This window comes from Xylocopa sonorina, chromosome 8, assembly GCF_050948175.1.
Source record: "Xylocopa sonorina isolate GNS202 chromosome 8, iyXylSono1_principal, whole genome shotgun sequence".
In the NCBI taxonomy this organism is placed as follows: domain Eukaryota; kingdom Metazoa; phylum Arthropoda; class Insecta; order Hymenoptera; family Apidae; genus Xylocopa; species Xylocopa sonorina.
Window position 1 is genome coordinate 8,693,515 of NC_135200.1, and position 17,060 is coordinate 8,710,574.

Genomic DNA, 17,060 nt, shown 5'->3' on the forward strand with positions numbered 1-17,060 from the left:
ATTGAAACGTAACGGTGTTTCCTTTAATATAGGTTTAATCATGTTTCTATTCTTGTACGTACTGAATTCAGTCTAGATATTTATGATTCTGTCAGAAAAGCACGCGCACGGACGGCAAAAAAGTAGTTAGGCTTTGCGCATCAAAAGGGTTAGCCCTTTCTTAAACCGGGTGGGGCCATGACAACGCGGCATACAGTTCTCACAGAAACGATGTGCGATTCCTTCCACCGTTCGTTTCCTTGTTCTTTCTTGGAGGATCCTCTCTTTTCTTGACTCGTAGTGAGTCTCCTCGATTGATTCTCTAAAATATGTATGTACTTCGCACGAAATGACGTATAAATGTCTTATTTCTTTTTTACTACGCAATTGGTGTTTTACCGGTACAATTATGTAATGTAAATTGAAAAAGGAAGGCTTTTCTCTGACAATATAAAATAATAAATTAGTGCATGTTGTGTTGCGATTTTTGTAATCCGTTCTCATACCGGGTGGGGCTACGATACGTTTATCATTTTTTATTATTACGTTCAATGTATGTTTTTATACAATTAAGTCTTACAAGTGCTATCTTTAATTGTTAAAAATTTAACGCTCGATCTAATTGTACTTGAATATTTTTGTTATATTTATAAAATTTAATTTCGTATATTGAAATCGGATTTTATTACACTCCGATACGCGAAAAATGGTAATTTAATATATTAAAATTTTTTAGTTATCAAATAGTCGTAACAAATTTTTGTATAAGGTTTCTTTTATTACATCACAATTATAGTTGTCAAATTATAATGCAGTATGAAAAAATAAATATATTTATATGTAATTATAGTAATAATAAATGTTTTTAAATATATTACAGTATGGTGGACAACGGGTGCCTACAGCCTCCTCTCCAGATAACACTAATAGTAGTTCTAGTAGTGCTACCGGCAGTCGAAGCGGGACAATGAGCACAAGTCTTAGCAATAATGCTATACAAGGACAACAAACAGAACAACTCTCGAAAACAAATTTGTATATCCGTGGCCTCACCCAAAATACAACAGACAAGGACCTCGTTAACATGTGTTCTCAGTAAGTTATTCGTGTTATCGTACAAAGTCTCCTGTGTTATAAAACTGTTACTTAAAATAATTATTAGTGTAATTTTAATCTCCGATGTAACTTAGTAAGCAATGAAATTTTCTTTACCGAGGGGGAGTGTATCATTTCTAATACACTGTGTTTTTGCAGATATGGAACTATTACTTCTACAAAGGCAATTTTGGATAAAAATACGAATAAGTGTAAAGGTAGTTAAATTTAATATAATCCTTTCATTATTTGTAAATCATGTTTTTTAACAGAGTTTCATGTTGTTTCTAATTGCTTTTATTCATCTGTACCGTGATTATTCTGTTGCAGGTTATGGATTTGTAGACTTTGAGTCACCAGTGGCGGCAGAGGGTGCTGTGAAAGCACTGGTCGCCAAGGGCATCCAAGCGCAGATGGCGAAAGTGGGTATCTGGTTGCTCCCTAGACTGCCCAGTGTACGTTGGTTGTGCATGCAAGTACAGTAATACCAGAGTAACAGTAAACCCCTCTACTTTCTTTTCATTCTTTATCTTTTTCCCTACTGTTCCTCTTTTTTTCCATTTTCTCTCGTTTCTTATATTCTGTTCTCTGTCTTATTTTCAATCTATCGTTATCTTTTAAATTCATCTATAGTCTCCTTGCGTTTGATTATTATTACTATCCTTTCACCCTCCCATTGATATATAACTATTAAATGCCATTATTTTGAAGAAAATTCTTTATACCTGTACTACTGTGATAAATACATATATAGTACGGTACTTTCATGCATTATTTATCTTATAATGTTCGTTAAGAAAGTACTGAAGTTTTAATCACAGTAATTACCATGGTTGTCTTTCAGTGACCACTCGTAGGTGGATTTGGTGAAAATTATTTTCAAAATTAATTACCAAAATAATTTATTCGAGATAACAGTGGTATTTAACTATAGTTATATGTTTTAAGTTATTAAAAAGTTATTTTTATATAAATATTTAAATATATATATATAGTTGGCAAAATCGTTAATAAATAATACATTTTGATCTGTTTCACATATGCTGTATATATATATATAACCTTTTTTTTTTTACTGTATCTTTTTATTTCAGAGAACTAGCTTCTAATAAACAGTACTCAATGAGTTCACTAATTTATCTAATTTTGCTACAATAACTGAAAGACAAGCATGGCATCGTCGTCTCGGCATCATTGCTCTGCTCTCAGCCCCTCTAGAAATGCATAGAATTTGTATCTTAACAAGACTGTTTAGTATTTTATAATGGTTATGTAGAAAAAGTATGTTTAGAGTATAGTAATATGTCAGATTAAAAGAAAATTACAGGTTTTATATGAAGAATATTTGAAACAAAAAGATTAAAAATATTTTCTTAAATCTACTGACAAGTGAGAAGGAATTCTGGAAATAAATTTACTAATTTACACGTGTAGTTTCTTTCATTTTTTACGGTCGAAAAAGTATTGCTACTAGAGGGGTGGTATTATGTATAAATTATATCTTCATTGATAAGAGAAATTTATGAAAATAAAATAATTAAGGCTTAAAATAAATTTGACATAAATGTTTGTAATAATGATGTGCCTTTCATATTGCAAACATTTGTAATGTTGTATTATCAGTGAAAATATAATAGCAGGCAATCATGCATAGTTTGAGGTAAAAGGAAACAATAGAAATGCTGTTCCTATTAGAACCTATCTCACTTGTCTGAAAAAACTCTAGTTTTCACCAGTTCTATCTTTCATTCTATCTTACGTACCTACCAAACTATCGATGCTTGTCGCTGTACCTCGGCCACAAATCGCTGATATCGCTATGTAAACACAATTATAATTCGTGTTTGAAAAATTGCATTCATTTCAGCACTAATTCAAGCCTTTAGCAAATTATTCTAATGTATACAATTGTTTGTGTCTATGTCCTATGTAAAAGAATCGTTAGCACATTGTTTTACAAAAAATTAAAACTATAATTCTTTAGAATACTCAATTAAAGTTGCTTTAAAGTGTGGCAGTATATACCATACTACACAAATAAAATATAATATATTTTATTCTGTTCTCTGTGCAATTTGTCAAATGTTATGTGTTCGTCTTCTATTCTAACGATGTATGTAAATATCAAGGAAAATCGCTTATGTTCATTTGATTTAAAAATTTGTTCATTTTTAAATTTTCTATTTTTTTTTTTGTCTTTTTTTTCTAACATACGTGTGCATATTGTCAGAAAAAGTATTGGATCCTGTGTATATTTATTGCTAAAGAATAACTAACTTGGAATGATTCTTCTAATCTGGCCGCGGTAAAAGCACGGGGTGCAATCAGCAGCTGTGATGATGTCAGTCGCATGTGATATGATATAACTAAACAAAGTACCTATTTATTAACAGTAATCAGGGTACATGGTACTTACTTATCAGTTAGTGGTGCTATGCGAAGATCAGGTGTTATCTTATTCCCGGGGTGTTGGTTGCCTCTGATTGACACACTTAGCTTGATTAAATAAAGTTTAACCAGCACACCAAAACAAGTTTAGGATGTGTATTTAGGAATTTTTGAAGTATTTTAGTTTCTTCAGTGTTTAGTACAGTCTAGGTATAGAAAGATTCGTCATGATTATTTCATAATTTTCGGACGATTTACCGGTATACACATAATATTCAGAACATTATCGATCAGAATCCTTTATACACATTCGCACTTGATCAAATGAATCACTTTATTGAGATACAAATTCATTAAAGTATGTTATGGTTTTATCATAAATATATGTACATGTAATTATTACGTGTACATATATATATGTGTGTATATGTATATTATATTTTTGGAAAATAAAAATATGTATACATGTAATAATGCCATAAGCTTAGCTTATATCATAATGTTTTCATTATTTATTTTTTTGTTTTAATGCATTCGCAAGATTGAAGTAAATTGTCGTAAAGTATAAGTATATTCAAGTAACTGTAGAGTTGATTGATTTTTGAGAAAAATGGTGGATCTCAAAATATGCTTGAGGGTGCATAAATATCAAATTCGAATTCGAGTTAAGTTTAGTGTACATATATCTTTTTCCTTTTTACTCTCTACATATGAGAATCGTAAGCAAGAAAAACTTGAGCATGAACACATGTATATGTATGCGCATAAACATTTTTTCTATGAAACATATTTTATTCATAATATTATGAGAATAATTTGGCTCATTTTCATTTTTATCTCATGATATATAACTGTATATATGTGAACATGCCTGTGCTTTTTTGTCATGCTTGTCTCCAATAATGTGTCATATGTGATTGAAATTCTATTACTGCTTTGAATGGTTATCCTCAGTATTGTTTATTACAAAACAGTTAGTTTAGCTTGCATTACTTGCAGTATTGATTATTTATAATGTAAGCATATATGATTGCTAAAACAAACCAATTTTATATAAGCCAGTAGAAGGACAGGATACTTTACAAAAGAATTCTATATGGTATAAAGAAATAGTTAAGTCATATTAAAAATATATTTAATAATACACTTTTAGTATAAGAAGAAATTTTTTTAACAAAGACCATACTCAAAATATTATTTATACAAAATTTTATTGAAAAAATAAATTAACGATAAATATGTTTCAGATAATAAAAGATTTATTAGTTGTATTAAGTAAACAATGGTTGCACAGGCGATATTCACTACTTTGATTTTTGTATCAATTCATTACTTGATTTATAATTCTTAGGTCATTAACATGCATTAACGAAGTTTGAATGCTAGACACAAATGTATAGATCTTAATTTTATATAATCGTATATAGTGGGCAAAGGAAAACGTTTTGTTATGAAAAACTGAATGCGTGTGAGCATGCTTTACATATAAATACAAAATATATTTAATGTCAGATGTTAGTTGTAAGCATCCATAAAGCAAATTTGGAGAGCCACCACAATGTGGTAATATAATGTCATGAAGCATGATGATCTTTCGATATTAAAGACGATTATTTTAATTCGTAATAAACCGTTTCAAGTATTCGTTCATTCATACATTTATATTAGATTAAAATAATTGTTATAGTTTAATAGTCTCTTTTTAGTAGTATCTCGTTGTAGATTTATGTAATTTTTTTATTATTGTTAAAAGAATATTGTTAGGAGTTATGGAATTTGAGTTTATCATATAAATTTTAATTTTTCGAGTTTCTTGCATCATTGCATTGATATGTTTAATTTTGAATTATCATTTTAACATTCCATGCGAATGTGTATATACATAATGGAAATGTGTTGTTCTTATATATATTAACATTTTAAATTGACATCTATATTAAACAATTATAAAAAGTGTGCAAAACATAAAAACTTTGCAATATGTTGATTGGACAAAGTTTACAAAGTTGATATCTATTATGATTCTTCATTTATCATTGTAGTGACCTCGTCTGTGCATTCATTTACAAACAATTACACTGAAATATACAAATACATATTTATTGGTCGTGAATGTTAAAATGATAGACATGAAGCTTTTTTGAAATTTATATACATATACATATATACATGTCCAGGAGTGTATTACAATAAGTTGCATAGTATTTTTACTCTCTTCTCAGCAACAGGAGCAAGACCCCACCAATTTGTATATTGCAAACCTGCCACTAAGCTTCAAAGAAAATGATGTTGAGGGGTTACTCGCTCAGTATGGGCAAGTTATTTCAACGCGTATATTACGTGATACTGCTGGACAGAGCAAAGGCGTTGGATTTGCAAGGTATGTGTTTCTTCATTATTTGCTGCTATTTAAAAAATTATTCATCAATTATTATTAGTTTTCGTGATATTTGAAAGCTGTTTATATGTTGTAAAACCTGTGTTTTAGAATGGAGTCCAAAGAAAAATGCGAACAGATAATTCAGATGTTTAATGGAAAAGCACTACAAGGGGCTAAAGATCCCTTATTAGTGAAGTTTGCTGATGGCGGTAATAAGAAAAAATCATTATATAAAAGTACAATATGGAGAGAAACTGGAGAGGTAATTATTTGTTGACTTAAAAGATGATGAAAATGATAATTAATGTATAATCGTATCGATTGCGATGTGTTCTTTTACAGAACATGACTTTGAATTACGATGCAAGCGGCGTTGGTCAAAATGGGGTAGCAACCACTCATATGCTACCTGCAGCTACTTTAACACAATATAGTCGTCACTATGGCCAAGCTCTACCTGGTTACAGTGTGCCAGGAACGCCTTGGATGACTCCTTACTTGGTGCAGACTGCCCCTCCACACATGCAACAGGTCGACGTGAGTTTTTGTACAGATTTTTTGTTGGTTTTGCTTTAATATGTGTTGTATCATTTACATCTTGTTTTAAGTAATGTTATCTTTAATAATGTGATGTTACTGAATATTTATACATAGTATGAATATTTCTATACATGCAAAATAATTTTTAATTATATCTTCATATTTAAATTATAACTACAGTTTCATCTTAATGTTAATGAAAGAATAAAAGTAAGCTTAAAAATTCATAGTGAACTTCATATTATAGATGATGCCATCAGCTGATCCTAGTAACCCACAGTATAGTATGATTCCTCAGCTTACTACACAAATGTCCACACTACATCTTGGCACTGGTTCCGTAAGTATTTCGTATTTATGCATATTCTGTTATTTTATTTTAATTACTTTTATTTTTAATTGAAACATTCTTCCCTTTTTAGTACATTGCAAGTCCGCATCCCTATCCTTATACTACTTACCCTCCTAGCATTATTCATACTATGCCATTGGGTGATTCTGAACAAACAAGTAACGCGGCATCTCCTGATGACTCCTATCAACAATATCAAGCTCAGCAGCCCAAGTAGGCTACGATTTTTAGGTAAGTTTGCAGTACCTTTTACAGTAATTTTGTTACTTAATCAAAACAACCTTTTGCATTTTAATATTTCAGATACGAACACCGAAGGTTATGTAAGTTAGGAGAGCCACCTGTTGATACGAAGGATTATATTAATGAAGAATAGATGAGACTAAATACATTACATAAAGTCAGATAAGATTCTTCCTCATGATAATTGACTTGCCAGCCATCTTTTATACATTTTATCCATCAGATAAATAGGTGAAAGTAGTTAATATTTTCCAACGATTAGAGAATGAATGTTGTCATAAGAACGGGGGTACGAGTGCTCGTGTCATCTAAATTGTTCGGCACCAGCACGGCTCCATACGCTGTAAACGCCAACACATCATTTACGACAGTGACAAAACTGATATTCTGCGACGGACAGTTTAGTGTCAAGCTGATAGGCTTCCAGGATTAACTTTAGGTATTACATTTACTAAGGAAGACGATAAGTCGAAGCTGAACGCTTGAGAGTGTGAATAAAATATTTTAACAAAAAAAAAAAAAAAAACTGTAAACTATAAAAGAAACGCTGCTCAGAAATATACAAAGAAGAATTCTTCCCAAGAAATAATAATAATAATAATATACAGAGAAAAAAAGCACTTCCAAATGCTAGAGTTGATAAAAAGATAAAAAAAATAACATTCAGATTCAGTTGTGTGTAATCGGTACCTACCGGACTTTTTGTGCCAGCTGGCTGGCCGGTGGCTGGGCTGCAAAGAGAAGAGGCCGTGGATCAATATTTCTTTATTCACGAAGATGGTGAAAACAGAGAAAAAAACTCTTCCTTAACAGCGCACACCACCCCATCCGCTAATTGCACTCTCACCACATTATTTTCTTTTTGTTTTCTTCTGTTTCGTTCAGACATTCCAAGCCAGGCACACACATATATTGTATGTATGTATTGCCACGCGGAGATTTTTATCTACTTTTTACAAGTACAGTTCGCGTTCTCTTTTTAATCACGGACGAATATATTTTATGGACGAAAAAGAAGTGGAGATTTTAAGATAGGGAGAGAGAGAGAGTGAGAAAGAGAGAAAGAGAGAGAGAGAGAGAGAAAAGATGAAGCTTTATTTCTAAAAGAAAAAAAATCTTCAGGATATATGTAATTATTGTAACAAGATGGAAAGGAACATAGTACTTTTTAGAGGATTTATATTTATGAGTACAGTTACTACGAATCGATATCAGTTTTAATTGTACAGTGAATACAGATATTTTTTTTAGAATTGTGCCTTTTCAGACAAATCCGCTTAGACAGGGATATGCTGAAAAATATTATAATATATTTTTACGTCGGTATGTAAATGCGAAACTTGAGCCAAATTTTGATCTTCTAGTTAAGAGAATATAATTGTTTTTGCGTTGTAGCCAGTTAAATATCACTGCGTTTGTTTTTTGGTTACGAATTTGAATAGATTTTGTATGTGTATAGTTGCCACTAACGGGATTGACCGGCCGGAAAACAAACATCTGTACGGTCCGTGCGGAGTCTAGGAACAAAAATAATAATAAAAAAGAAATCAAACGGCGGATCCATTGTAAACCGAGAGTAATTCACACCGCCCGAAAAAAAGAGAAAGAGAGACAGAGGTAGGCTTGTTACAACGGGATACGATAGATAGAGTGTAAATTAATTTATTATATCGAACAAACGAATAAAATCGCGTTGCAAATGAAAACGGAAAAAATAATAATGGGACTGGAGGAGAACGTCAAGCGAGAGGATCGAACGCGAGGAAACAAAAAGAAATGTAATAAACTTATAAACCAAGGATTTTCTACCTACGCGCGATATCTCGAGTAAACAAAAAAGGGAAAAGAAGAGAAACGAAAGATTTAAAACTAGAACAAATAAAACAAAATTAACACCCTCCTCTCCTGCGTTCCTCTAAGCCCGTTTGTTTACATCCGGTACAGTTTTCACGTTGTCTGACTTAGATGGAGTCGAGGAACGATTAGCAGAAAGCTTTCTACCAAATATTGCGAGCTCCGGGCTCGAAGTGGCGGGCAGGTAGTTAGATAGAGTTAGAGGCGATCGTAGCTATTATTATAATATTACAATAATATGCTGTATTATTATAATTAACGATTACTATTATTGACATCATCTAAAGTATGAAAGATTTTTACACTGTTGAGACTTGAAGTAAATAATATATTTAGTTTATTTTGGTACATCACGATTTGATGACAAGAGATAAAAGATGAAAAAAAAAGAAGTGGTATGAGCTATTTTTTAAGAGACCGATTATTACTCGATTTGAGTCCATGCATATTAAGGGAGAGAAAAAAAAAGAGTAAGAAAGCGAGAGAACGAAAGAAAGAGGCAAACGGGAGAACTTATTTGCGAGTGTGTAAATTGTTTGCACAAGCGATTGTCACCACGACTGACAACAAAAATCACATGTGATTAAATAGTGAATTTTGAAGAATTTTACTAATAGACTTGTACTAAATAACTAATTATTATTGTGACGACCAAAACAAAAAAATGAGAGCAGCATTTTTATAGTGCTGACCAAGCGGAAGAACGATGGTTCGGCCGATATAAACGCCAGCTCCCACAGATACGGAGCCGCACTGGAGAGCGGGCAGAGAGGAGAGAAAGAGAGTGAGGAAGAACAGAATGTAATGGACAACGAGCGTAGGAAACGTGAAAAACCAAGAAGGCGAATGAACGTGTGAGAGCAAAACAAAGAAGAGAACGTGTGTGAAGAAAGTGAAATAAAGTAAAACCGAAAAAAATTAAATGATGGAAGTAAGGTAGAATATAGAACGGCAGGGAAAGAGAGAAAGAGAAGAGAATGAAAGTGAGAGAAACTAAGTGCGAATGCGTCATAACCTACTGTATAGAACATACGAAGAAAATGGATACTGCGCGAGATGTTGTGTAGTTAGTGTTGACTATGAATATATAGGCTAGGCACCATTTTGGATAGGAAGTAATCGGTTAAGTGATTAATTAAGTTTAGGTAGATAGTTAGCTGATAGTTAGGATATATACATATATATATATACAACTGCCTCTCCTTGTAAAAAAAAGAAAAAAAAGAAAATGCATCAGGCGAGGCACCGTTCAGCCTATGCACCTCGCACCCGTCAAGACTGACTGGCTATTCATATTAATAATAAATATATATTATTCTACAACATATTATCTACTGTAATATAAATAGTAAGGACTGCTTGCTGCGCACCGCGGGTCGGGTGCTTGGGCTGGCCGGGCGTGGTTTACGAAAAAAAAGGAAACCAATCTCTTTTTTGGAACGTACATGTTTCCAAGCAATGCTGCTTTCCGTAAAAGCTTTCTCTAGAATTTCTAGCGTAGCCTCTTTTTAGATTAGATCACAACTAGTAGTCGTAGGCTGATGATGTAGAAAGATGAAGAATAAAAAGGAAAAAAACGTAGGGTGTTTTTAAGTAACGAAACAAAAAAAAAAAAAGTAACGTAATGTTAGTCGAACGTCGGCTTAAGCGAAAAAAAAAAAATTAATAAGAAAAGCGAGTCAGAGTTGACATTTGATGATGCCCCGATAAATGACGCGCATCATCGTACTTCGACTTGTACAGTCCTTAGGTTCACCGAGGTGTTTTAAGTCATTGTTTTACATTTGTTAAGCGAGATAGGTTTTTAGCTATAATGAGAGAGAGAGAGAGAGCGAAAGAGAGAGAGAGAGAGAGAGAGAGAGACGAACATGTTTTTTTTTCTATTTGCCCCGTGCTCCTTTTTCTATCTTCAACTCTCCTCGTTTCTGTTCCAATCTATTCTTCCCCGAACCTTCTTCTCCTACTCCAGCTTCTGGTTTTCATTTTTACACCTGTCATCGGACTCTTCATCGCGTTCGTATCCACTTTGTGTCATAAAGACATAAAACGAAGGAACAAAACACGTGTAATTCTCTTCTGAACAATTACTACTACCGTCTGCTTATAATTTTGTTTGTTTCTTCTCTCCACGATATGATTAATTAATTGTTACGCAGTGTTTGAGTATTGAGAACACATGAAAATCAGAGTTTCATACATCTGAAAGGAAGAAGTAGTGTGAAAGAAAGAAAGAGAAGATATAGAGAAAAAAAAGAAGAAAACGAAATGACGTTGAGGCATTAAGTTAGGCAGTGTTCATAACCGTAAACGAGGATTTAGATTGGTGGGAGATAAAAAAAGAAGAAATGAAAATGAATACATTAGGTTCTCCGGATAATTTTAAGATGGCGAGGCATAGCACGTAATGAAGTTTTTAGATTAAGGCAAGTGTGTCATAGCTAGTTAAGAATAGGGACTCATAGAAGTCGATAGGTGCTGTAATAAAAATGATGAAAAAAAGTAACAACAACAACAAAGTTTAACAACGGTCAGAATTAGATTTTTCATGAAACTCGAATAAGAACACAGGGCATACGCCACTAAAAGTGCCCTTAGTTTATTTTGGATCGTTTAAAAACGCTAGTCTTTGTGTGAGATAATGTGGGGGTTATAGATAGGGTCTTCTAAAAAAGAAAAAATACGAAAAAAAGGAGAGAAAAACGAAAAAACGCAAACAGAAAACAAAAAGAGAGAAAGCACGGACGCGCGAGAGAGAGAGAGAGAGAGAAAGAGAGAGAACGTGAGATATAGTAGTAAATACAAGAAAAAAAGCAAACATGTGAGATGAGCGAAAGAGAGAAAGTGCGAGACCAGCATGTGGTGTGTAGGTTGTATGCATATAATTTATAATATGCGTACTTTAAAAAACCATCTGCCTATTACACGACACAGACTGCAGAGACACTGTTACTGTAAACTGCACACTACGTGTGCACGCTCTGAACGTCACACACTTCTTACACTTTGTATGGGGAGCGTGCACCGAACAGTTTTTAGAGTTACTTACAAGTATGGTTTGGTATATTCAAAGTGAAAGAATCAAATTCTTAACTATTATCATCCCTTATTTTTGATCAATAAACGATCTGTTTTGGGGATTTATTCGAATCATTTTTTTCCTTTCCTAAGTTTTCAATTTTTTGCGGTAGGCCAGTTGTGAGAAGTCTTCTATAAAGAAAGAGAGAGAGAGAATCCCCAAGTTGTAATTATTTCTGATTCTTAGATAAGGCTTTTAATTCTACTTGCCTTTCATCATAGTGGATTTTGTTGGATTTCGTAAAGTTATAGACATTCGTTTACTCTCTTTTGTTTCTTTTTCTTTGTTGGGTCGAACAGAGTGTGAACGAACATCTTTGCGAGGAACGAACATACGAAATGTAAAGTCTGTAAAATAAACTTACTCTCGTACAAAATCAATGACTGTATTTACACGTTTTCCAACACTAAAAGAAGATATGCCTTCTGTCGAATCGGATAGTAACTATTTATACATATACGTCTTTTTTAAAATTTGAAATAATGAAACATTAAGACTATCTTTTGGTATTATCTAGAACTAAAAGAGAGAGCTTAACAGATTAAAGCAAAAAGGAAAGATACCAGAGAAATTGAAAGAGAATCAAGAAATATCATTCTTCTCTATTAAACATCAGTCAACGAAATTACACTACATAGTAACGTGTAAGAAACTGAACAACATTTGTCCTTTGTAAGTAGCATTAAAGCGATATGCCCCCCACATTATCCTAACTAATTGTGTAATAACACATCCAGCGTCTGTTTCTATATTAATCGACGGTAGAATTGTTTTTGCGAGGTAATACAAAACTAAAAAGAATTAACATACGACACACATTCGACTTTTAGCAGTGTGGTAAAATGTAACCAGTCTCTTTTCTAGTACTTTTAATACCTTACACGCTCATGTGATTTGTACTATTTTGAGTAAAAAATGCTTTTGATTTATGCGCAATAAAAATGATTAGAAATTCTTGTAAAAAAGAAAACGCGGAAGAAAAGTCTTGAATCAAGGTGCTAGCAATGTATAAACACAATTATTAGATCTCCTCTTTTGTCAATTAAGTGGTTTTATAATGATGTAAAATACGAGGATAAGATTAAAATGAGAAAAAAGAAAAGCAACACGTTGCAAAAAGTTTCATTGAAATAAAGAGAGAGTGCGAATTTTGATTTGATGCTGAGAACTTTTTTGGAAATAATGTATTACTTTTTCGTTAAGATCATATATTGTTTACTTTGATTTCATAAATACGTTTATTCTTGTGCCAAAATATTTACGCAATTGATTTAAGTATATCTCAATTTCCAGTAACTGGAAATTAATTGTTCATTTTGGCTTTTTCATTGCGTTGTAAGTAAGAATTCGTTTCCTTCAATTATTTTCCAATGAAGAAATGATTTCGTGATTTAGTGTTTCACAATAGTAATACATTGAATTCTCTCTATTTCATTTAGATAATTACATTTTTTGATTTAAAATATATAATAAATATTAAAATGATAAAAATCTTATTAATTTGCACCATACATGAGCTTTTGTTTTTCTGTTATTACTAAAACTTGTTAAATATTGGATCAATTATTAACAAGTAACATGTTTGGATTTAAATATTCTTACGGTGTTATCTGCGCCTCCTGACACCATGAATTTCGGATTCGACCAGTTGCAACATAATACTTTATCTTCATGTCCAGAAAGGTCAAACAATGGTGCTTTAGGACTGTGAAAAAAAAAGAAACAAATTTTATTTTAAATAACGTACAGATCACTACACAATTTTGTAAAGGAACATTTGGTAATCAGAAATAATCGAACCTTCTGGTATCCCAAAGCTTTACGTCATTGTCATATGCTCCTGAGATAAATAGATTTTCGTCTACAGGTGACCATCTTACAGATTGTACCCATTGTGTATGAGAAGTGAATATTGCTTTCACTAATGCCCCCTCTATAAAAAAGAATATAATTTTAGTGCATCTTTTTCAATGATTAGAAACTCTTGATACAAAAATCTAATCAAAACCTGTAGATCTTGGATCGTATAGCCTAATGTGTTTATCAGCTGAGGCTGTTAAAACAGTACGGCTTAATGGGGAATAATCGAGGTCGAAGAAACTTTTATTTCCAGCCAGTTCGTGTTTAACTCCGCCTAATTCTGAATCCCACACTTTGATCGTGTGGTCCCAAGAGGACGTTATGATCTCTGTTTTATCTGACCATACCACACCACTAATCGCTTCTTTGTGACCCTTCATCGTTCTCTTAGGTACCTTTGCAACACGATCATACATATTATGACAAGTTATCTTGAAATGAAAAAATATTTAATAATTTTATTTACCCTTGTTTTACCATGTTCCGATTTTAACCTTTTGGAAGTGGTTTCACCATCTTCGTTTTCATCTTGATTAGCTAGAGATACAAATGAAAATGAAACATTTTTCCTTAACAAATCTTTTCTTACATAATATAAATTATTTACCAGTTGACCAAATTTTTAGCATTGTATCCCATGCCCCAGTTGCCATCATTGTCTTGTCGTAATTAATACTAATAGCTTCTAGTCCACGTTCGTGACCTCTGCATACATGAATACAATCTACAGAATTTTCTATGATATTCCAGTCCCATATTATTGCTGTTTGGTCCTGAGATGCACTGTAAATTGTACAACATTATGAAGATCAATTAAATATTAGTATTTTTATATTTGTAATTCTGGTTTTAAATCATACCTAACAAAACTAGCTGTATCGCTAGTCAAGGATATCCATGCTACTGCTTTAATTGGTGAAGTATGCCCAGGAATTACTAGATGATGTTTCCCTTTACATGTCCATATATGTAATGTATTATCGTAACAGCCAGTTAATATCCTATCAAAATATCTTTTAATACAAAATAATAATTTTCAAGTATTTTAATACTTGAAGAAAAATACCATTTCTCGCAAACAGCAACAGCAGACACCCAATCGTCATGTATAAGACAGTCTTGAGGCTCTGGCGGTGGATACTTTTCAACATATTCTACGATTATCACCTCTTCCGTAGAGACATGTTTCTCCGCTATGTGCTCGGCTAACGAAGTACGTAAAAATTCCGAACACACTAAGAAATCAAATTCTATATCGTTGATTATATCAGTTGACTCTGAAATTAAAAGATGAAGATTATATTTTAACTGAACATAATCTCCCAAAATTCATTTACTTGCAAGTGAATTATACAATACCCTTTAGAAGTTCATTTAGTAGAGTATTCAATTCATTTGGTACAATGGATGTATGTACCGATAATGGAAAGTCTGGAACAGCATATCTAAAATTTGAAAAATTTATTTACCCTATCTACATTACAGTTATTTGTATGATAATATTGTTACTCGATATACACAAAACATACATAATGTTACATGCATAGAGTAAAGTGGGATAACCTCCTCTTTGAAACAGCTCACACAAAATATACTAAACAATTACTTACTGTTCCTGCTTGGTAAGAAATTTAATTTGTACTTGAGGAGAACTATTGTTCACGCTTGTACCAGCCATCGTAATTGTTGTACTATTTGTGCACAAGATTTATGTGTTTACAAAAATTGTATAAGTAAATTACACGTGCTACATTTTAAATTAGCTTCTTTATCGACATTGCGTATAATCGACTAAGCTAAACATTTGTGAATCGATTTATCGTGCAATCGATATTCTCTTATCGATTATCGTTTCACACGGTTTAAGGAAAAATTCGTGATCATAACAATAGTTTCAATTACTGCTGTGCCTCCCCGTGGATTCATTAGTTGTTCAATTTTTGATGCCTGTAAATTATTATTAAAGAATATATCAACGTTTAAATGTAAACATTATTACAATGGTGTTTTGGTAATTTTTCTGTATTTTCTTGTATATCTCACTAGTTTCGTTGCAATTTTTGGTATATTTCTCGCTTCAGAGGTAAGAGAGAGAAAGATATATACGAGAGCTATAAGAAAGAGTGAGACAGATGACGGGGACCTTACTGAAGAACCCGTGGCGCCATCTCTGTGAAAAGTGTTCAAACTGGTCGCTCAGCATTATCGACAGCGAAGTGAACTACTGAAGCACTAGCGCCATCTCTTGGACAAACGCTGAAACTAGTCGGTAATTAGTTTCACTACTTTCCCCAGAGATGGCGCTAGTAGTTCTTGAGTAGTTCACTTCGCTGTCGATAATGCTGAGCGACCAGTTTGAGCACTTTTCACAGAGATGGCGCCAGGGGTTCCTCAGCAGGGTAGGTATCAACTGTCTCACTCTTTCTTATAGTTTTCTTATATATCCTTCTCTCTCTTACCTCTAAAGCGGGTAATGTATAAGAAATTACAATGCAACAACTAAAATAAAAAGCTGGTGCTTTTTGCAGTGTTATGTGATTTGCTGTGTTGTCTGTGATCATCATGTAATCCTCAATGGTGGACGAAATAGAAAAATTAACAATAGCATTAGACGATCGATAATTATTTTACACTCTTACTATAAAATTTAAAGGTATATTTAATATTTCGTATTTTCTTTTAATTAATTTTCCTCAATCTTGTTTCAGTACAGAGTTAGCTATATTCGTGGAAGAAACCAAATGTCCAGACAATTCAGGGAAGAAACGTAATTCATGAACAACAGGTGCTCTACGTTTGAAAGAAATGGAGCAAATTTGCGCAGGCGTTCACTTCGAAGAATACTCCACGTACATCGACTTTATAGGCAGAGAAAAATCTCTTTAAATCGGAATCGTGGTGGAAGTTCTTGAGTCATTTAAGATAGATTATGCAGTAATATCAGCCTGTTGATGCCAGGGAGCTCGGAAGGCTTAAACTATCCCTTCATTATTGTAGGTGGTATTTTTTCCCACTCAGTTTCATTTGTTCGGTCTCTTCTAGCGACGGGAATGATCTTATGTTCGCCAATTTCGCAAAAACGAATTTTATTTTCCTAAATCTGATATGACTCTGCAAACACATACTTAAGCCATTTAATTAGTAGATAAATAGACACACGATCAATTTATAATAAATTTTCGAAAGTATAAGTTCGTAATCGAGTTATTTTTAAAACTCGTTACACCGGTAGGCACGATTGTCATGTAAATAACGTAATATTTCAAGAAGACTACTATCTTTGGATAAATCTT

The 17,060-nt window shown here is 32.7% G+C and overlaps 2 protein-coding genes across 8 annotated transcripts in view; one reads left to right on the forward strand and one right to left on the reverse strand.

Moving 5' to 3' along the window:
* The window catches only part of Shep (RNA binding motif single stranded interacting protein alan shepard), a 29,714-nt gene extending 21,484 nt beyond the window's left edge, over positions 1–8,230 (forward strand). Inside the window, exons 3-11 of one of the 7 annotated variants that reach the window (XM_076898998.1) lie at positions 860–1,074; positions 1,234–1,292; positions 1,405–1,550; positions 5,685–5,842; positions 5,951–6,104; positions 6,185–6,379; positions 6,630–6,722; positions 6,805–6,965; positions 7,038–8,230. In XM_076898998.1, the coding sequence (XP_076755113.1) occupies positions 860–1,074; positions 1,234–1,292; positions 1,405–1,550; positions 5,685–5,842; positions 5,951–6,104; positions 6,185–6,379; positions 6,630–6,722; positions 6,805–6,951 (1,167 nt within the window). In that variant the 3' untranslated portion in view covers positions 6,952–6,965; positions 7,038–8,230. The remainder of the gene's footprint in view (positions 1–859; positions 1,075–1,233; positions 1,293–1,404; positions 1,551–5,684; positions 5,843–5,950; positions 6,105–6,184; positions 6,380–6,629; positions 6,723–6,804; positions 6,966–7,037) is intronic. The other 6 variants (XM_076899000.1, XM_076898999.1, XM_076899001.1 and 3 more) reach the window with 6 other exon arrangements.
* A 5,055-nt stretch (positions 8,231–13,285) lies between these two features.
* Positions 13,286–15,628, reverse strand: LOC143425924 (ribosome biogenesis protein WDR12 homolog). The gene is made up of 9 exons (XM_076899005.1): positions 15,378–15,628; positions 15,127–15,212; positions 14,834–15,044; positions 14,628–14,768; positions 14,375–14,550; positions 14,234–14,304; positions 13,916–14,162; positions 13,708–13,840; positions 13,286–13,612 (listed from the first exon to the last, which is right to left on the reverse strand). The coding sequence occupies exons 1-9, from the start codon at positions 15,443–15,445 to the stop codon at positions 13,474–13,476; spliced, it is 1,272 nt and encodes a 423-aa protein (XP_076755120.1). The 5' UTR covers positions 15,446–15,628; the 3' UTR covers positions 13,286–13,473.
* Positions 15,629–17,060: the final 1,432 nt, after the last annotated feature.